General features: G+C 45.1%; 2 protein-coding genes across 2 annotated transcripts; both read right to left on the reverse strand.

Moving 5' to 3' along the window:
• Nucleotides 1-7,467: 7,467 nt before the first annotated feature.
• LOC308512272 (protein p13 MTCP-1-like) lies at nt 7,468-7,806 on the reverse strand (the record flags this gene model as incomplete). The annotated part of the gene is made up of 1 exon (XM_081082067.1): nt 7,468-7,806. The coding sequence occupies one exon, from the start codon at nt 7,804-7,806 to the stop codon at nt 7,468-7,470; it is 339 nt and encodes a 112-aa protein (XP_080938193.1).
• A 4,760-nt stretch (nt 7,807-12,566) lies between these two features.
• Nucleotides 12,567-12,905, reverse strand: LOC308512273 (T-cell leukemia/lymphoma protein 1A-like; the record flags this gene model as incomplete). The annotated part of the gene is made up of 1 exon (XM_081082068.1): nt 12,567-12,905. One exon carries the CDS (start codon nt 12,903-12,905, stop codon nt 12,567-12,569), a length of 339 nt encoding a protein of 112 aa, XP_080938194.1.
• Between the last annotated feature and the right edge of the window lie 8,777 nt (nt 12,906-21,682).

Here is a 21,682-nt window from a genome sequence, read left to right on the forward strand (position 1 = left end):
TGTGATTCATCCTAGACTTTGTCCTCCTGGTTCTAAGGTTGAAGGTCATCAAATCTCCCAGAACTGGGAAGGTCAGAGTTTATATCTTCTAAAATTAGTTCCTGGGATTCTTATACAAACATGCTGTTTACTACAAGCTTCATTAATAGTCAAAGTCTACATATACAGGAACAATGTGGAAAGAATGGGGAGGTGAGTTGTCATTCCAACTGTGACATGAATTCTGAGATGCTTCAAAGAGTTTCCACCCTTTAAAACGGTCAAATTGGCCCTAACCAGTTTGCCTCAGTGGATAGATGTTGCCCGGGTTCGATTCTGGGTCAAGGGCACATGCCCAGGTTGTGGGCTTGATCCCCAGGGAGGGACGTGCAGGAGGCAGCCGATCCATGATTCTTTCATTATGGATGTTTCTAACTCTCTCCCTCTCCATTCCTCTCTAAAAAAAAATAAAAATAAAAAACAATTCCCAGCTCAATGACCTGTCCTTAGGCAAACTCTTTCCCAACTAGGATGGAAAGATGAATGGGGCTATAAGGGAATGTCAGATATTTGCCTGTTGGCATTTAGGAGAAGTAAAAGAAAAAGAAAAAAGAAAAAAGGGGTGAAAAAAAACATAATTCAAATGTCATTCTCATACTGTCCTCGAAGGAATCGAGGCCAAAGGGTTACGATACAGAGTGTCTGCCGTGCAACACATGACAGATCTCGAGGCGTGGGCTCTTTCATAAAAAAATATATATATATATTTTTATTGATTTTAGAGAGGAAGGGAGAGAGAGATAGAAACCTCAGTGATGATGAGAGAGATCATGGACCTGCTGCCTCCTGCACACCTCCCACTGGGGATCATCCTGCAAACCGGGCATGTGCCCTTGACTGGAATTGAAACCGGGACACCTACACTCTATCCACTGAGCAAAACCAGCTGGGGCGCTAGGTCGTCTTTAAATGACTACCCACCTGGTATGTTAAAACAAAAAAATAATAAACTATTTTAAAACAATGTGCATGCCATCTGATGCAACAATTGCTAATATTTTTTAAATGATTTTATTGACTCAGAAAGGAAGGGACATCGAGAAGGAGAGAAACATCCATGATGAGAGAGAATCACGGCTTTAGAGTCTAGCACTGTGTGCATTTGGGTTTTTAATTGTGTTTAGCACTAAACAGTCCCAAACAAAGCCCAGCGATCACAAAGTTCTTCTACCATCACACCAGCTAGAGGAGGCTTGAGGGTGAAGCGGAGGGAGTACCAGAAATCAATTTCAGGACCTCCATGATTGCATTAAAGAGAATCACGGATTGGCTGCCTCCCACACGTCCCATACTGGCAATCGAGCCAATAACCTGGGCCTTTAGTAAAAATATATTAAACAGAGAAAGAAAAAGAAAAAGACCTTAAGCCTAAAAATATTAGCCCAGCCCCGGTAGACAAGGCTCGAAGACATCACTGGAAATAGTTTTCATTTCAATGACCAGCGTTCTCATTGTTTGATCTCCTGAGGTTCGTCAAGCAATACTACCCTCTCCAAAAAAACAACGAAAGTTTGGGGGAATTCGTGCACCAGTGTGGTGCCTGCGCCTGGCCTAGGGGAATCGGCCGAAACTGGCTCTCTGAGATCCCCCGAGGGGTACCAGATTACGAGTGGACACAGGCCAGGCCAAGGCACCCTCTCGGTGCCCCATTAGGTCTGCGGAGGGACAGGGGAGGATGGCCAGCTGGGGAGGGACCATGGGAGATCTCCAGGGTGTGTCCAGCATGTCTCACTCAGTCCCGATCAGCCAGACCCCAGCACCAAGCAGACGTACAAGTCTGAATATTTTCTCCCTGGTGGTCAATGCATGTCATAGTGAGCAGTTGAGCAACCTTAGTATATCCTTTGCATATTATGCTTTGATTGTTTGAACAGATGACTGGTAGACTGGACACTTAGCACATTAGGCTTTTATTAATTAGGATTGATTTCATACAGGAAGGGAGCGAGAAACATCAATGATGAAAGAGAATCATACATCGAGTACCTCCTGCACGCCCCCTACTGGGGATCGATCCCACAACCAGAGCATGTGCCCTTCACCAGAATTGAACCTGGGACTTTCCAAGTCCACAGTCCAACCATCTATTCACTGAGCCAAACAAGGTAGGGCTCATTGTTTAATTCTTTTCTGTGCCCTGACCGGGAATCGTACCATGACCTCAAGGCTCATACGTCTTCCCTCAACCACTGAGAAACACCAGATTGCCTCGGAATGCTTTTATTGATTTGAGAGAGAGGGAGAGAGACAGAGAGAGACAGAGAGACAAAGAGACAGCGAGAGAGAGAAGAGGGAGGATGAGAAGAAAAATAGAAGAAGAACAACAACAAGAAGAACAACAAGAAGAACAACAAGAATAAAAACAGTACCAAGAAGAAGTACAAGAAGAAAGAGAGAGAGAAAGAGAGAGAGAGAGAGAGAGAGAGAGAGAGAGAGAGAGAGAGAGACATCAATGAGCCCTTGCACCCAGGGGGTTGCAAATGGAACAACAGAGCTAATTAAATGGTGAACACAATTATGCATGTCCCACCAGCAGGCCAGAGGGCTGGGGCTCAGGCTAACAAGAGCCAGGGACCCCATGACGTGTCCTACGAGTCTTCCATCAACTCAAGGATCATTTCCTCCATGTCATCCTCCTTGATGTGGTGCACAATGCGCCAGAACCGGCACATGCAGTCCAGGTACTGGTTGCCAGGGTGGATCGTCCACATAAAAGGCATGGTGCTCGAGGTCAGCGGGCTGGTGGTGAGTGCGATATGCCCACTGGGGATGTCTTCCTGCCACAACCGTACTTGCAGGACACCTCCTGTCTCCATGACTAGATGCAGCCACGTGCGCTGCTTCTCGTCCTGGTACACCGAGTCCCCAAGTATCCTCAGGCAGATGGGGTGGGAGGTGAGGTGCACCTTCGATGGGAGCTCGGCCATGACCCCTCTGTGGTCCAAGGAGCAACAGCCACAGCTTCTCAGATCTTGCTACTTTGGTCCTGGTATCGAAAAACAGGAGATGGGGTCTCCAAATGCATTTTACCTTGGCTTTTATCTTTATGGTTTTTATGGTTGTGTTTGTGGTTTCCTTTGCTTTATTTTGCAAATTTATATATCTCAACTTTTCTTTCTGTTTTAGCTTTAGATCTCGCTTGTAGAACAAACTGTACAAAACATACTTGAAGTATAATGTGACTCTGTGAAGGTAACATGGTCCTATAGAATTTTTAAAACATTTTTTAAATGGCAGTTGACATACAACCTTAGGTTCATTTCATGGGTACAACCTAACGATTAGACATTATATAATGGACTAAGATATCATGCAATTAATCTCACACGTATCTGACACCATACACAGTTATTATAATGATACTGCAGACTCAGTGCATAAAATTCATGTTCTTGGGGAGGGGTCACTCCATAAGCCCTGGGGCTTCGCCCAGTCTGGGACCCTTTGAGGGATGTCCAACTGATGGCTTAGGTCCGCTTTAGTGCTACTGTGGAGGCTCCCACCAACCCCTTTGCTTGGCAGCTGAGCCTGGCTTTTGGCTCAGCGGTGCTCCCCTTGTGGGAGTGCACTGACCACTGGTGGACAGCTCCTGACATGAGCATCTGCCCGTGGTGGTCAGTGTGTTTCATAGAACCACTTGTTCTGCCATTTGGTAGATTTGCATATTAGCCTTTTATTATATAAGATTGCATTGACTCAATACTCTACTGTGCCATAACTATTCTTTCGTTTTTTTCATATAGTTTTACTTATTTCAGAGAGGAAGGGAGAGGGAGAGAAAGAGAAAGATCAATGATGACAGAGAATCAAGGATTGGTTGCCTCCTGCATGCCCCCTACTGGGGATCAAGACTGTAACCAGGGCATGTGCCATGTGTGGGAATCGAATTGACATCTCCTGGTTCCTCTGTTTAAGCTAAAAAAACTGAGCCATGCCTACTGAGGTCTTTTCATTTCTTTTCTTTTCTTTGGTTTTCTTTTCTTCTTAATTAAAACTTTGTAGTTGGTTCAACTTTTCTTTTTGTCCTGACACCACCACCTTCGTTCTGACCATCTCAGAGGGAATTCACAAACCATAGAACAAGCCACCCCATGCAAATGATATTCAAATAATATGCTTTACCTTTAACAGCTAGCAGAGAAACAAAGCTAATGTCTGCATCCAGGTGGGCTTTTTAGACAGTGGTCTTGCTTCTCAGGTGCTGGAAAGAGGGGGAAGACCAAAATATTCAGGGACAGACAGACACCTGTGATAGCTGATCAGGAAAACAGTAAGCAAAGTGACAGGTGAAAGAGCACTTAGATTCCTGAGGTCTCATAACATCAATTATAGAATGATCTCTCCCTTCCCCAAACCTCAGCCATACCAGTTGCAAGAGCATTATGGTTTTGCTGCTAAACTCACTTCTATCCACAAAGTTCAAATTCCTCAAGCAGATCCAACTCCATCCCCAAACCTTCCTCCTCCTCCTCCCATCCATCTTTTTCTTGCCTGTTCTTCTTGCTCTGAAGGCAAAGCACTGTTCTTCACCCCTTTCCTCTGAAACCGGTCTCTGCTTCCCCCTGTCACCTGCAGAAGAAAGTAAATGGCCATGATACACCTGTTCCAGGGAGTCCATGTATCAGGAATGTGTCCAGAAAAAACAAGGTTCCCCTGACTCACACCCCAGAAACCAGTCCCAAAAGACAGGTGGTCATCAGGAAGGAAAGAGGTTCATTCGGGAGCCGGCAACCTGAGAAGATGGGGGAAGTTCGCCCCCAAACCCATCTGCACATCTCAGTGCAGTCAGAGGCTTTTATAAGGTGGGAGAGGCCAAACAGAGCAAAGAGGTCAGGGGGCGGGGCTTGAGAAGTTCTCTAAGTGACGACAGGCACAGTCCAATCTGATAAGGATCTTGGAAGTGGTCAGGTGTCTGTCCAGTGTGCGTCATCCTACCCTTTGTCCTCACGGTTCTGAGGTTGAAGGTCACCAAATCTCCCAGAAGTGGGAAGGTCTGAGTACATACCTTGTAAAATGTGTACCTAGGATTCTTATACAAACAGGTTGTTTACCTACAAACTTCAGTATTAGTCACCGTCTGCAGTTACAGGAACACTGTGGAAAGAATGGTGAGGTGAGTCGTAATTCCCACTGTGACATGAATGCTGAGATGCTTACATCTTCTTCAAGGAATTTGGGTCCTTTGAAAAGTCAAATTGGCCCTGGCTGGTTTGTTTCAGTAGGTTGAGTGTCGGCCTGCAAACTGAAGTGTCCCGGGTTCGTTTCCCAGTCAAGGGCACATGCCCAGGTTTTGGGCTTGATCCCCAGTGAGAGACTTGCAGAAGGCAGCCTATCCATGATTCTCTCATCATGGATGTTTCTAACTCTCTCCCTCTCCCTTCCTCTCTTAAATCAATAAAAATATATTTGAAAAAAAAAAAAAAAGGCCGATGCTCTATCCACTGAGCCAAACTAGCTCAGGCGCTAGGTCATCTTTAAATGACTACCCACCTGGTCTGTTAAACCTAAAAAATAATAAACCATTTTAAAAGAATGTGCATTTAATCTGAATGCAACACTTGCTTAATATTATTTTTAAAATGATTGAATTGACTCAGAGAGGAAGGAAAAAGAGAGGAAGAGAAACATCCACAATCAGTGAGAATCACGGATCGGTCACCTCCCGCATGCCCCCTACTGGCAATTGAGCCCGCAACGTGGGCATGTGCCCTTGACCAGGAATGGAACCATGACCTCCTGGTTGATAGGTTGATGCACAACCACTGAGCAACGCTGGCCAGGCCGGAAGTGCAATATTCTGAATGTGAGAAACGCAACTTGGAAATACTTCACTCACACTTCCAAGTCCTCTGCCTTAAAGGTGTCAATGTGCATTTGCAAACACTTTCTTGCAAGAGAAGAATTTATTGATCAGTCAGTGATCTCTTTAATGCAACCATGGATGCCCTGAAATTGATTTCTGGGGCTCCCTTTGGACCCCCTCCAACCACCTCTGTCTGGTGCGATGTTAGATGAGTTATATGATCGCTGGCCTTTGTTTGGGGCTGTTTAATGCTAAACGCAATTAAAAACCCAAATGCATCCAGAGCTAGATGCTAAAGCCACACACAGAGCCCGCTCAAGAGTTCAGGAGATGAGCCCTGTCATCCCTCGTATCCTCAAAGGAAAGAGATGATAAGCATAAAACACCCGTAATCCCCCAAACATTTGGTCTTTTTTTTGGAGAGGGTAGTATTGGTTGAAGAACCTCAGGAGATCAAACAATGAGCACGCTGGTTATTGAAATGAAAACTATTTCCAGTGATGTCTTGGAGCCTTGTCTACCCAGGCTGGGCTAATATTTTCATTCTTAAGGTCTTTTTCTTTGTCTTTCTCTGTTTAATATATTTTTACAAGAGGCCCGGTGCACGAATTTGTGCACCAGTGTGGTGCCTTGGCCTGGCCTGCGGGTTCGGCTGGAACTGGCTCTCTGACATCCCCCGAGGGGTCCCAGATTACGAGAGGCCACAGGCCAGGCCAAGGGACCACACTGGTGCACCATTACATCTGGGAGGGACACGGGAGGTTGGCCAGCTGGGGAGGGAACATGGGAGAGCTCCAGGGCATGTCCAGCCCGTCTCACTCAGTCCCGATCAGTGAGACCAGAGCAGCAAAGCTGACCTACCAGTCTGAATGTCTTGTCCCTGGTGGTCAATGCATGTCATAGGCAGCAGTTGAGCAATCTTAGTATTTCATTTGCATATTATGCTTTGATTAGTTGAACAGATGACTGGTCGACTGGACACTTATCATATTAGACTTTTATTATATAGGATTGATTTCATACAGGAAGGGAGTGAGAAACATCAATGATGATAGAGAATCAAACATCAGGTGCCTCCTGCACGCCCCCTACTGGCGATTGAGGCCAATCCAGAGCTTGTGCCCTTGACCATAATCGAACCTGGGACTTTCCAGAGTCCACGGTCCAACACTCTATACACTGAGCCAAACAAGCTAGGCTCATTGGTTAATTCTTGTCTTTGACCTCACCAGGAATCGAACTGTGACCTCCAGGTTCATAGGTCATCCCTCAACCACTGACAAACACCAGCTTTTCTCAAAATGCTTTTATTGATTTGAGAGAGAGAGAGAGAGATACAGAGAGAGACAGAGACAAAGAGACAGTAGAGAGAGAAGGAGAAAGGACGAGAAGTAGGACCAAGAAGAGGACGAGGAGGAGGAGGAGGAGGAGGAGGAGGAGGAGGAGGAGGAGGAGGAGAAGGAGAAGGAGAACAATAAGAAAGAGAGAGAGAGAGAGAGAGAGAGAGAGAGAGAGAGAGAGAGAGATCAAGGTGCCCTCACAGACAGGAGGTGGCAGATAGAACAGCAGAGCTTATTAAAAAGGTGAATAGAACTACACACGTCCCACGGACCCCAGCAGATGTTTTACGAGTCGTCCATCAGCTCAAGGACCATTTCCTCCAGGTCATCCACCTTGACATGGTGCACGATGCTCCAGAACCGGCCCATGGAGTCCAGGTACTGGCTGCCAACGTGTAGCATCCACATCGAAGGCATGGTGCTTGTGGGCAGCGGGCTGGTGCTGAGTGCGATATACCCACTAGGGATGTCGTTCTGCCACAACCGGACTTGCAGGTTACCTTCTAGGTCCATGACAAGATGCAGCCATGTGCGCTGGTTCTCGTCCTCATACACCGAGTGCCCACGGATCCTCAGGAAGATGGGGTGCGAGGTGAGGTGCACCTTCGACAGGAGCTCGACCATGACCCCTCCGTGGTCCAAGAAGCAACAGCCACAGCTTCTCAGATCCTCTCGCTACTTCGATCCTGGTATCGAAAGACAGGGATTGGGTTCTCCAAACGCATTTTACCTGGGCTTTTATCTTTATGATTTTTACGGTTGTGTTTGTGGATGCCTTTAGTTTATTATGCATATTTATAAATCTCAACTTTTCTTTCTTTTTAGCTTTAGATCTCTCTCCTAGAACAAACTGTACAAAACGTACTTAATGGAAAATATGACTCTATGAATGTAACATGGTCCTATGGAATTTTAAAACCATTTTTTAAATGATAGTTAACATAGAACCTTAGGTTCTCCTCAGGTTTACACCCCAGTGATTAGACATTATATAATGGACTAAGAAATCATGCAATTAATTTCATACCCATCTGACACCATAAACAGTTATTATAATATTACTAGAGGCTTGGTGCATAAAATTTATGCAATCAGGGGGGGTTCCTCAGGCATCCCTGCAGCCTCTCCCAGTCCGGGACCCCTTGAGGGATGTCAAACTGCCAACGTAGGCCCGCTTTAGTGCTTCCGTGGAGGCTCCCACTAACTCCCTGTGCTCGGCAGCTGTGAGCCTGGCTTTTGGCTGAGCGGTGCTCCCCCTGTGGGAGTGCACTGACCACCGGTGGACAGCTCCTTCCATGAGCATATGCCCCCAGTGGTCAGTGCGTGCCATAGAGACCAGTCATTCTGCTCTTTGGTCGATTTGCATATTAGCCATTTATTATATTGATTGACTCAATGCTCTACTTTACTGTGCCATGACTATTCTTTCATTTTTTTCATATAGTTTTACTGATTTCAGAGAGGAAGGGAGAGGGAGAGAAAGAGAAAGATCAATGATGACGGAGAATTACAGATGGGTTGCCTCCTGCATGCCCCCTACTGGGAATCAAGACTGTAACCTGGGCATGTGCCATGACTGCAAATCGATTCAACATCTCTGGTTCATAGGTTTAACATAAACAACTGAGCCATGCCTGCCAGGCTCTTTTATCTTCATTTCTTTTCTTTTCTTTTAATTTCTTTTCTTTTTATTTCTTTTCTTTTCCTTTCTTTTCTTTAATTTCCTTTTCTTTTCTTTTCTTTTCTTCTTTTCCTAATTAAAACTTTGTAGTTGGTTCAACATTTCTTTTTGTCCTGACTACACCACCTTCTTTCTGATCATCTCAGAGGGAACTCACAAACGATAGAACAACCCACCCCATGCAAGTAATATGAAAACAATATGCTTTACCTTTAATAGCTTGCAGAGGAAAAGCTAACCTTAGCGTCCAAGTGGGCTTTTTAACAGTGGTCTTGCTTCTCAGGTGCTGGTGAGAGAGGCAAGACCAAAATATTCAGGGACAGTCAGATACCTGGGATACCTGATCAGGAAAACAGGAGGCAAAGAGACAGGTGAAACAGCAAGTAGGATTCCTGAGGTCCCATAACATCACATATAGAATGATCTCTCCCTTCCCCAAAACTCAGCCATTCTCTTGAGAAGAGCTGTAAGGTTTTGCTGCTAAACTCACTTCTATCCACAAATTTCAACTTCCTCCAACAGATCAGACTCCATCCCCATTCCTTCCTCCTCCTCCTCCCATCCATATTTTTCTTACCTTTTATTCTTACTCTGAAGGCAAAGCACCGTTCTTCGCTCCGTTCCTCTGTGACTGGTCTCTGCTTCCCACTGTCACCTGCAGAAGAAAGAATATGACCATGATACACATCTTCCCAGAAGTCCATGTACCAGGAATGTGTCCAGAAACAACAAAGTTCCCCTGACTCACTCCCAAGAAACCAGTCCCGTGAGACAGGTGGTGGTGAGGAAGGAAAGAGGTGTACTCAGGTGCAGCAACCTGAGAAGATGGGTGAAGGTCTTCCCATAACTCATCTGCACATCTCCTGCAGGGAGAGGCTTTTATAAGGAGGGAGAGGCCAAACAGAGCAAAGAGGTCAGAGGATGGGGCTGGAGAAGTTTTCTATGTGGCCCCAGGCACAATCCAATCTGATAAGGATGTTGCAAATGGTCAGGTGACGGTCCAGTGTGCGTCATCCTAGACTTTGTCCTCCTGGTTCTATGGTTGAAGGTCATCAAGTCTCCCAGAACTGGGATGTCAGAGTTTCTATCTTCTAAAATTTGTTCCTAGGATTCTTATACAAACAGCCTGTTTATCTACATGCTTCATTATTAGTCAGAGTCTGCATTTAAAGGAATAATGTGATAAGAATGGGGAGGTGAGAAGTAATTCCCACTGTGACAGGAATGCTGAGATGCTTCCAGGCGTTAACACCCTTTGAAAAAGTCAAATTGGCCGGTTTGCTCAGTGGATTGAGTGTTCGCCTGGGAATTTAAGGGTCCTGGGTTCGATTTCCAGTTAAGGGCACATGCCCAGGATGTGGGCTTAATCCCCAGTGAGGGACTTATAGGAGGCAGCTGATCCATGACTCTCTCATCATGGATGTTTGTAACTCTCTCCCTCTCCCTTCCTCTCTGAAATTAATAAAATTATATTTGGAAATAAAAGTTGGATGCTCTATCCACTGAGCCAAACAAACTCGGGTGCTAGGTCATCTTTAAATAACTACCAACCTGGTATGTTAAACCAAAAAAATAATAAACGATTTTAATACAATGTGCATGTTATCTAAATGCAACGATTGCTAATATGTTTGAAACGATTTTATTGACTCAGAGAGGAAGGGAAAGAGATAAGGAGAGAAACATCCATGATGAGAGAGAATCACGAATGGGCCACCTCCCCCAGGCCCCCTACTGGCAATCGGACCACAACCTGGGCATGTGCCCTTGACCGGCAATCGAAGCATGAACTCCTGTTTATAGGTCGATGATCAACCTCTTAGCCACGCCGGCCGGGCCCGATGTGCAATATTTGAACATGAGAAACACACGTTAGAAACCAATCCCTCATGCTCCCCAATCCTCAGCCTTAAAGGTCTCAATTTGCATTTGCAAACACTTTCCTGCAAGAGGAGAATTTAATCAGCAGTCAGTGATCTCTTTAATGCAAACATGGATGCCCTGAAATTGATTTCTGGGGATCCCTCCATCTCCCTCTCTAGCCACCTCTCTCTGGTGCGATGCTAGATGAATTTTATGATCGCTTGTCTTTGTTTAGTGCTCTTTAGTGCTAAACACAACTAAAAATCCAAATGCATCCAGAGCTAGATGCTAAAGCCATACACAGAGCCGGCTCGAGCCTTCAGGAGACGAGCCCTGGCATCCCTAGTAATTCCTCCAAGGAAAGATATGATCAGCATAAAACACCCATAATCCCCCAAACTTTCATTTCTTTTTTGGAGAGGGTAGTATTGGTTGACAATCCTCAGGAGATCAAACAATGAGAACGCTGGTCATTGAAATGAAAACTATTTCCAGGGATGTCTTCGAGCCTTTTCTACCGGATCTGGGCTAATATTTTCAGGCTTAAGGCCTTTTCTTTGTCTTTCTCTGTTTTATATATTTTCACTAGAGGCCCAGTACAGGAATTCGTACACCAGTGCCCTGCCTAGGCCTGCCCTGCGTGGATCCAGCCAAAACCACCTCTCTGACATCCCCTGAGGGGTCCCAAATCACAAGAGAGCACAGGCCGGGCCAAGGGACCCCACAGGTGCATGATGGGCGCCGGGGGGGGGGGGGGGTGGATGTACGAGGTTGGCCAGAAGGGGCTGGATCATAGAAGGGTCCAGGGCATGTCCAGCCGGTCTCACTCTGTCCCGATCCGCCAGACCCCAGGAGCAAGCTGACCTACCAGTCTCAATGTCTCGTCACTGGTGGTCAATGCATGTCACAGTGAGAAGTTGAGCAACCTTAGTATATCATTTCCATATTATGCTTTGATTGGTTGAACACATGAACAGTCGACTGGACACTTAGCATATTAGGCTTTTATTATATAGGATTGATTTCATACAGGAAAGGAGCAAGAAACATCAACGATGAGTGAGAATCATACATTAGGTGCTTCCTGCACGCCTCCTACTGGGGAATGAGCCCACAACCTTAGCATGTACCCTGGACCAGAATCTAACCTGTGACCTTCCAGAGTCCACAGTCCAACCCTGTATTCACTGAGCCAAACAAGCTAGGTCTCATTGGTTAACTATTCTGTGTGCCCTGACCAGGAATCAAACTGTGAACTCCGGGTTCATAGGTCGTCTCTCAACCACTGAGAAAAACTAGCTTGGTTCAAAATGCTTTTATTGATTTGAGAGAGAGGGAGAGAGACAGAGAGAGACAGAGAGACAAAGAGAAAGAGAGTGAGAGAAAGAAATGACGAGAAGAAGAAGAAGAAGAAGAAGAAGAAGAAGAAGAAGAAGAAGAAGAAGAAGAAGAAGGAGGAGGAGGAGGAGGAGGAGGAGGAGGAGGAGGAGGAGGAGGAGGAGAAGAAGAAGAAGAAGAAGAAGAAGAAGAAGAAGAAGGAGGAGGAGGAGAAGAAGAAGAAGAAGAAGAAGAAGAAGAAGAAGAAGAAGAAGAAGAAGGAAGAAGAAGAAGAAGAAGAAGAAGAAGAAGAAGAAGAAGAAGAAGAAGAAGAAAGGGAGAGAGAGAGAGAGAGAGAGAGAGAGAGAGAGAGAGAGAGAGATCAATGTGCCCTCGCACCCAGGGGGTGGCAGATAGAACAACAGAGCTTAGTAAAAAGGTGAACAGAACTATACACTTCCCACCGGCAGGCCAGTAGGACTGGGGTTCTGGTTGACAAGAGCCAGGGACCCCATCATGTGTCCTACGAGTTGTGCATCAGCTCAAGGATCATTTCCTCCATGCCATCCTCCTTGACGTGGTGCACGATGCGCCAGAACCGGCCCATAGAGTCCCGGTACTGACTGCCACGGTGGAGCGTCCACATCCAAGGCATGCTGCTCGTGATCTGCGGGTTGGCGGTGAGTGTGATATACAAACGGGGGATGGGCTCCTGCCACAACCGTACTTGCAGGACACCTTCTGTGTCCATGTGGAGATGCAGCCATGTGCGATGGCGTTCGTCCTCATACACCGATTGCCCACGAATACTCAAGCAGTTGGGGTGCGAAGTGAGGTGCACCATCGACTGGCGCTTGGCCATGACCACTCTGTGGTCCAAAGAGCAACAGCCACACCTTCTCAGGGCCTGCCGCTACTTCTGTCCTAGTATCGAAAGACAGAGGATGGGGTCTCCAAATGCATTTTACCTCGGCTTTTATCTTTATCATTTTTACCGTTGTGTTTGTGGTTGCCTTTGGTTAAAATTTATAAATCTCAACTTTTCTTTCTTTTTCAGCTTTAGATCTTTCTTCTAGAACAAACTGTACTAAACGTACTGAATGTAAAATATGATTCTATGAAGGTAACATGGTCCTACGGAATTTTAAAACATTTTTTAAATGACAGTTGACATAGAACTTTAGGTTTATTTCGGGGGTACACCCCAATGATTAGACATTATATAATGGACTAAGAAACCATGCAATTAATCTCATACCCATATGACACCATACACAGTTATTATAATATTACTAGAGTCTCAGTGCACAAAATTGATTCACTCAGGAGTGTCCCTCAGCCAACCCTACGTACTCTTGCAGTCCAGGACCCCTTAAGGGTTGTCCAACTGATGGCTTAGGGCCACTTTAATGCATTGACTCAGTGCTCTACTTTACTGTGCCGTAGCTATTCTTTCGTTTTTTACATATAGTTTTACTGATTTCAGAGAGGAAGGGAGAGGGAGAGGAAGAGAAAGATCAATGATGACAGAGAATCAAGGATTGGTTGCCTCCTGCATGCCCCCTACTGGGGATCAAGTCTGTAACCCCGGAATGTGCCATGACTGGGAATCAAATTGACATCTCGTGGTTCCTGGGTTTAAGCTAAACAACTCAGCCCTGCCAGCCCAGCTCTTTTTATTTCTTTTCTATTCTTTTCTTTTTTTCTTAATTAAACTTTGTAGTTGGTTCAACTATTCTTTTTGTCCTGACAACACCACCTTCTTTCTGATCATCTCAGACAGAACTCACAAACCATAGAACAACCCACCCAGTGCAAATAATATGCTTTACCTTTAACAGCTGGGAGAGGAACAAAGCTAACGTCTGCGTCCAGGTGGGCGTCTTAACAGCCGTGTTGCTTCCCAAGTGCTGGTGAGAGAGACAAGACTAAAATATTCAGGGACAGAAAGATACCTGGGATAGCTGATTGGGCAAACAGGAAGCAAGTGACTCATGAAACAGCAAGTCAGATTCCTGAGGTCTCATAACATCACTTATAGAATGATCTCTCCTGTCCCCAAACCTTAGCCATGCTCTTGGCAAGAGCTGTATGATTTTGCTGGTAAACTCACTTCAGTCCACAAAGTCCAAATTCCCCCCTCAGATCAGACTCCATCCCCAATCCTTCCTTCTCCTCCTCCCATCCACCTTTAACTTACTTGTTCTTCTTGCTCTGAAAGCAAAGCACCTTCGTAGCTCCTTTCCTCTGTGACTGGTCTCTGCTCCCCCTGTCACCTGCAGAAAAAAGAACATGACCATGATACAAATAGTCCCAGGAATCCATGTACCAGGAATGTGTCCAGAAAAAACAAGGTTCCCCTGACTCACACCCCAGAAACCAGTCCCGGAAGCCAGATGGTGGTGTGGGAGCAAAGAGGTTTATTCAGGTCCCGGCAACCAGAGAAGATGGGGGAAGCTCGTCTCAAAACCCATCTGCACATCTCTGTGCAGTCAGAGGCTTTTATAAGGACAGAGAGACCAAACAGAGCAAAGAGGTCAGTGGGCTGGGTTTGAAATGTTCTCTACGTGGCCACAGGCACAGTCCAATCTGATAAGGATCTTGCAAGTGGTCAGGTGTCGGTCCAGTGTGCATCATCCTAGACTTTGTCCTCCTGGTTCTAAGGTTGAAGGTCATCATATTTCCCAGAACTTGGAATGTCAGAGTTCATATCTTCTAAAAATTAGTTCCTAGGATTTTTACACAAACAGGCTGTTTATCTACAAGCTTTATTATTAGTCAGAGTCTTCATTTACAGGAACAATGTGGAATGAATGGTGAGGTGAGTTGTAATTCCCATGAATTACATGAATTCATGTAATTACTGTGACATGAATAATGAGATGCTTCATTCTTCTCAAGGTGTTTCCACCCTTTTTAAAAGTCAAATAGGCCCTAGCCGGTTTGGCTCAGTGGATAGAGTGTCGGCCTGCAAACTGAAGGGTCCCGGGTTTCATTCCTGGTCAAGGGAACATGCCCTGGTTGTGGGGCTTGATCCCCAGTGAGGGACTTGCAGGAGGCAGCAGATCCATGATTTTCTCATCATGGATGTTTCTACCTCTGCCCCTCTCCCTTCCTCTCTGAAATCAATAAAAATATATTTGAAAAAAAAAAAAAGACCGACGCTCTTCCTCTGAGCCAAACTAGCTCGTGCGCTAGGTCATCTTTAAATGACTACCCACCTGGTATGTTGAACCAACAAAAATAATAAACTATTTTAAAACATTGTGCATTTAATCTGAATGCAGCACTTGCTTAATATTTTTATAAATGTTTTTATTGACTCAGAGAGGAATGAAAAGCTAGAGGGAGAGCAACATCCATGATGAGAGAGAATCAATGATCGGTCGCCTCCCACACACCCCCTACTGGGGGTCGATCCAGCAACCCGGGGACGTGCCCTTGATCAGGAATCAAACGGTGAACTCCTGGTTGATAGGTCGACACTCAGCCATTGAACCAAGCCGTCTGAGCCCCAAGAGCAATATTTTGAATATGAGAAACACACCTTAGAAACACATCCGCACGCTCCCCAGTACTATGCCTTAAAGTTCTCAATTTGCATTTGCAAACACTCTCTTGCAAGAGCAGAATTTATTTTTTAAAGAAATATATTTTATTGATTTTTTACAGAGAGGAAGGGAGAGGGAGAGAGAGTTTGAAACATCCATGAGAGAGAAACATCGATCAGCTGCCTCTTGCACACTCCCTACTGGGGATGAGCCCACAGCCAAGATACATGCCCTTGACTGGAATTGAACCTGGGACCATTCAGTTTGCGGGCCAACGCTCTATCCACTGATACAAACCAGTTAAGGCCTGCAATAGGAGAATTTAATCAGCAGTCAGTGATCGCTTTAATGCAACCATGGATGTCCTGAAATTGACTTCTAGGGCTCCCTCCAGCTCTCTCTCCAGCCGCCTCTCTCTGGTGTGGTGCTAGATGAATTTTATGATCACTGGGCTTTGTTTAGTACTGGAAGTATTAGCCATTGCAATTAGACAAGAAGAAGAAATAAAAGGCATCCAAATTGGAAAAGAGGAAGTAAAAATCGTCCTTATTTGCAGACGACATGATATTATACATAGAAAACCCTAGAGACTCCATCAAAAAACTACTAGACTTAATACATGAATTTGGCAATGTAGCAGGATACAAAATTAATCCCAAGAAATCTGAGGCATTTCTATACACCAATAGTGAACTTTCAGAAAGAGAGATTATAAAAATAATCCCATTTATCATCGCACCAAAAAAAATGAAGCTACCTAGGAATAAACTTAACTAAAGAGGTAAAAGACCTCTTCTCAGAAAACTACAGGACGTTGAAAAAAGAGATAGAGGGAGACATAAACAGATGGAAGAACATACCGTGTTCATGGATTGGTAGAATCAACATCATTAAAATGTCCATACTACCCAAAGCAATCTATAAATTCAACGCACTTCCCATTAAAACACCAATGGCATACTTCACAGATCTAGAACGAATTCTCCAAAAATTCATCTGGAATAAAAAAAGACCCCGAATAGCTGCAGCAATCCTGAAAAAGAACAAAGTAGGTGGGATCTCAATACCAGATATCAAGTTGTATTACAAAGCCACTGTTCTCAAAACTGCCTGGTACTGGCACAAGAATAGGCATATAGATCAATGGAATAGAATAGAAAGGCCAGAAATCGGCCCGAACCAATATGCTCAATTAATATTTGACAAAGGAGGCAAGAACATACAATGGAGCCAAGATAGTCTCTTCAATAAATGGTGTTGGGAAAATTGGATGGATATATTCAAGAAAATGAAACTAGACCACCAACTTACACCATACACAAAAATAAACTCAAAATGGATAAAGGACTTAAATGTATGACAGGAAACCATAAAAATTCTAGAAGAATCCAAAGGCAACAAAATCTCAGACATATGCCGAAGCAATTTCTTCACTGATACAGCTCCTAGGGCACTTGAAACTAAAGAGAAAATGAACAAATGGGACTACATCAAAATAAAAAGCTTCTGCACAGCAAAAGAAACCATCAACAAAACAATGAGAAAACCAACTGTGTGGGAAAACATATTTTCCAATGTCATATCTGAAAAGGGCCTAATCTCCAAAATTTATAGGGAACTCATACAACTTAACAAAAGGAAGATAAACAATCCAATCTCCCATTTTTTATTTTTTTATTTTTATTTTGCTTCTCCATAATGCCAACAGGCAAATGTCTGACATTTCCATAGGACTCCATTCATCTTTCCTTCCTAACTGGGGAAGAGTTTTTCTCAGTTCAGGTCATTGAGCTGGGAGTGCTTTTAATTATATTTTTTTCAGAGAGGAATGGAGAGAGAGAAACATCCATGATGAGAGAATCATGGATCAGCTGACTCCTGCACGTCCATCACTGGGGATCAAGCCCACATCCTGGGCATGTTCCCTTGACTGGGAATCGAACCCGGGATACTTGAGTTTGCAGGCCTACACTCTATCCACTGAGCCAAACTGACCAGGGCCAATTTGACTTTTTCAAAGGGTGCAAATGCCTTGAAGAAGAACGAAGCTACTAAGCATTCATGTCACAGTGGGAATTACAACTCACCTCACAATTCTTTCCAAATTGCTCCTGTAACTGCAGACTCTGACTAATCATGAAGCTTGTAGATAAACAGCATATTTGTATAAGAATCCTAGGAAATAATTTTAGAAGATATGAACTCTGACCTTCCCAGTTCTTGGAGATTTGATGACCTTCAACCTTAGAACCAGGAGGACAAAGTCTCAGATGATGCACACTGGAACATCACCTGACCACTTGCAAGATCCTTATCAGATTGGACTGTGCCTGTGGGCACGTAGAGAACTTCTCAAGCCCCGCCCCCTGACCTCTTTTTATTTTTTGGCCTCTCCCTCCTTATAAGAGCCTCTGCCTGCACTGAGATGTGCATATGGGTTGTGGGATGAGCTTCCCCCATCTCCTCAGGTTGCCGGCAACTGAATAAACCTCTTCCCTTCCTCACCACTGCTTGTCTCTCGGCACTGGATACTCTGGTGTGAGTTAGGGGAACCTTGTTTTTTCTGGACACATTCCTGGTACATGAACTCCCTGGAACAGGTGTATCATGGCCATTTTCTTTCTTGGGCAGGTGACAGGGGGAAGCAGAGACCGGTCACAGAGGAAAGGAGCGAAGAACGGTGCTTTACCTTCAAAGCAAGAAGGACAGGTAATAAAAACATGGATGGGAGGAGGAGGAGGAGGAAGTATTGGGAATGGAGTCTGATATGAGGGAGGAATTTCGGCTTTGGGGACTGAAGTGAGTTTAGCAGCAAAACCATACAGCTCTTGCCAAGAGCATGGCTGAGGTTTGGGAAAGGTAGAGATCATTCTATAAGTGATGTTATGGGACCTCAGGAATCCTACTTGTTGTTTCACCTGTCTCTTTGCTTCCTGTATGCCTGATCATGTATCCCAGGTGTCTGTCTGTCCCTGAATGTTTTGGTCTTGCCTCTCTCACCAGCACTTGAGAAATAAGTCCGCTGTTAAGAAGCCCACCTGGACGCTGACGTTAGCTTTGTTCCTCTGCCAGCTGTTAAAGGTAACACATATTATTTGCATATTATTTGCATGGGGTGGCTTGTTCTATGGTTTGTGAGTTCCCTCTGAGATGATCAGAGCGAAGATGGTGGTGTCAGGACAAACAGAAAAGTTGATCCAAAAAAAAGTTTTCATTACGAAAATACAAAAAGAAAAGAAAACTAAGATTCTGGTCAGCATGGATTAGTTGTTTAGCTTCAACTGAGAAACCAGGAGATCACAGTTCGATTCCATGTCAGAGCACATGCCCAGGTTACAGTCTTGATCTCTAGTAGGAGGTGTGTAGGAGGCAACCAATCTGTGATTCTCTGTCATCATTGATCTTTTTTTCTCTTTCTCTCCCTCTCCCTTTCTCTCTGAAATCAGTAAAACTATTTAAAAAAAAACGAAAGAATAGTCATGGCACAGTAAAGTAGAGCATTGATTAAATGCAATCCTATATCATAAAAGGCTAATATGGAAATCGACCAAATGGCAGAACGACTGGTCTCTATGACACGCAATGACCACCGGGGGCAGATGCTCATGTCAGGAGCTGTCCACCGGTGGTCAGTGCACTCCCACATGGGGACCGCCACTTAGTCAAAGGCCAGGCTCACAGCTGCCGAGCACTGGGGTTGGTGGGAGCCTCCACGGCAGCACTAACACGGGCTTTTGTTGTCACTTAGACATCTCTTACTGGTCCTGGACTGGGAGAGGACCCAGGGTTGGGTTACGGACCTGCCTGAGTGCATAAATTTTTTCACTGAGCTTCTAGTAATATTATAATAACTGTGTAACTTGTCAGTTGGGTATGAGATTAATTGCATGACTTCTTAGTCCATTATATAATGTCTAATCATTGGGGTGTACCCCTGAAATAAATCTAAGGTTCTATGTTAACTGTCATTTAAAAAATGTTTTTAAAATTCCATAGGACCATGTTACCTTCATAGAGTCATATTTTACATGAAGTACATTTTGAACAGTTTGTTTAAGGAGAGAGATCTAATGCTAAAAAGAAAGAAAAGTTGAGATTCATAAATTTGCAAAATAAACCAAAGGCAACCACAAACAACCATAAAAACCATAAAGATAAAAGCCGAGGAAAAATGCGTTTGGAGACCCCATCCCCTGTCTTTCGATACCAGGACCGAAGTAGCGAGAGGCTCTGAGAAGCTGTGGCTGTTGCTCCTTGGACCACGGAGGGGTCATGGCCGAGCTCCCATCGAAGGTGCACCTCACCTCGCACCCCATATTCCTGAAGCGTGGGCCCTCGGTGTATGAGGATGAGAATGATCGCACATGGTTGCACCACATCATGGACACAGAAGATGTCCTGCAAGTACGGTTGCACCAGGAAGTCATCCCCAGTGGGGATATTGCACTCACCCCCAGCCCCCTGACCTCGTACACCATGCCTTTGGTGTGGATGCTCTACTCTCACAGCCAGTACGTGGACCACATGGGTCGGTTTTGGCGCATCCTGCACCACATCAAGGAGGATGGAGTGGAGGAAATGATCCTAGAGCTGATGGAGGACTCGTAGGACACGTGATAGGGTCCCTGGCTCTTGTCAACCTGAGCCCAAATCCGGCTGCCCTGGTGGTAGAACGTGTATAGTTTTGTTCACCTTTTTACTAAGCTCTGTTGTTCTATCTGCCACCCCCTGGGTGCGAGGACACATTGATGTCTCCCTCTCTCTCTGTCTCTCTTTCTTCTTCTTCTTCTTCTTCTTCTTCTTCTTCTTCTTCTTCTTCTTCTTCTTCTTCTTCTTCCAATCCTCCCTCTTTCTCTCTCTGTCTCTGTCTCTTTGTCTCTCTGTCTCTCTGTCTCCCTCTCTCTCAAATCAATAAAAGCATTTTGAGCCAAGCTGGTTTTTCTCAGTGGTTGAGGGACGACTTATGAACCCGTACATCACAATTCGATTCCTGGTCAGGGCACGGACAAGAATTGACCAATCATCCCTAGCTTGTTTTGCTCAGTGGATAGAGAGTTGGACTGTGGACTTTGGAAGGCCCAGGTTCGATTCTGGCCAAGGGCACACACTCTGGTTTTGGGTTCAATCCCCAGTAGGGGGTGTGCATGAGGCACCCGATGTATGATTCTCTCTAATCATTGATGTTTCTCGCTCCCTTCCTGTATGAAATCAGTCCTATATAATAAAAGCCTGATATGCTAAGTGACAAGTCGACCAGTTATCTGTTCAACCAATCAAAGTATAATATAAAAATGATATACTAAGGTTGCTCAACTGCTCATTATGACACGCTTTGACCACCAGGGAAAAGACATTCAGATTGGTAGGTCAGCTTGCAGCTGGGGTCTGGCTGATCGTGACTGAGTGAGACGGGCTGGACATGCCCTGGAGCCCTCCCATGGTCCGTCCCCAGCTTGCCAACCTCCCGAGTCTCTCCCCAGATATAATGGTGCACCGGTGGGGTCCCTTGGCCTGGCCTGTAATCTCTTGTAACCTGGAACCCCTCAGACGATGTCGGAGAGCCGGTTTCATCTGATATCCGCAGGACAGGCCTAGGGATCACACTGGGGCATGAATTCGTGCACTCGGCCTCTAGTAAAATATATTAAACAGAGAAAGACAAAGCAAAAGATCTTAAGCCTGAAAATATTAGCCCAGCCCTGGTAGAGAAAGCTTGAGGACATCACTGGAAATAGTTTTCATTTCAATGACCAGCGTTCTCATTGTTTGATCTCCTGAGGTTCGTCAACCGATACTACCCTCTCAAAAAAAAGAATAAATGTTTGAGGGATTATGGGTGTTTTATGCTGATCATCTCTATCTTTTGAGGAATTAAGAGGGATGCCAGGGCTCATCTCCTGAAGGCTCGAGCCGGCTCTGTGTATGGCTTTAGCATCTAGCTCTGGATGCATATGGGTTTTTCATTGTGTTTAGCACTAAACAGCCCCAAACAAAGCCCAGCGATCATAAAAATCATCTAGCATCGCACCAGAGATGGGCGCTGGAGGGGGATCCAGGGGAAGCCCCAGAAATCAATTTCAGGGCATCC

The sequence above is a fragment of the Myotis nattereri genome, assembly GCF_964212035.1.
Source record: "Myotis nattereri genome assembly, chromosome: Y".
NCBI lineage: Eukaryota > Metazoa > Chordata > Mammalia > Chiroptera > Vespertilionidae > Myotis > Myotis nattereri.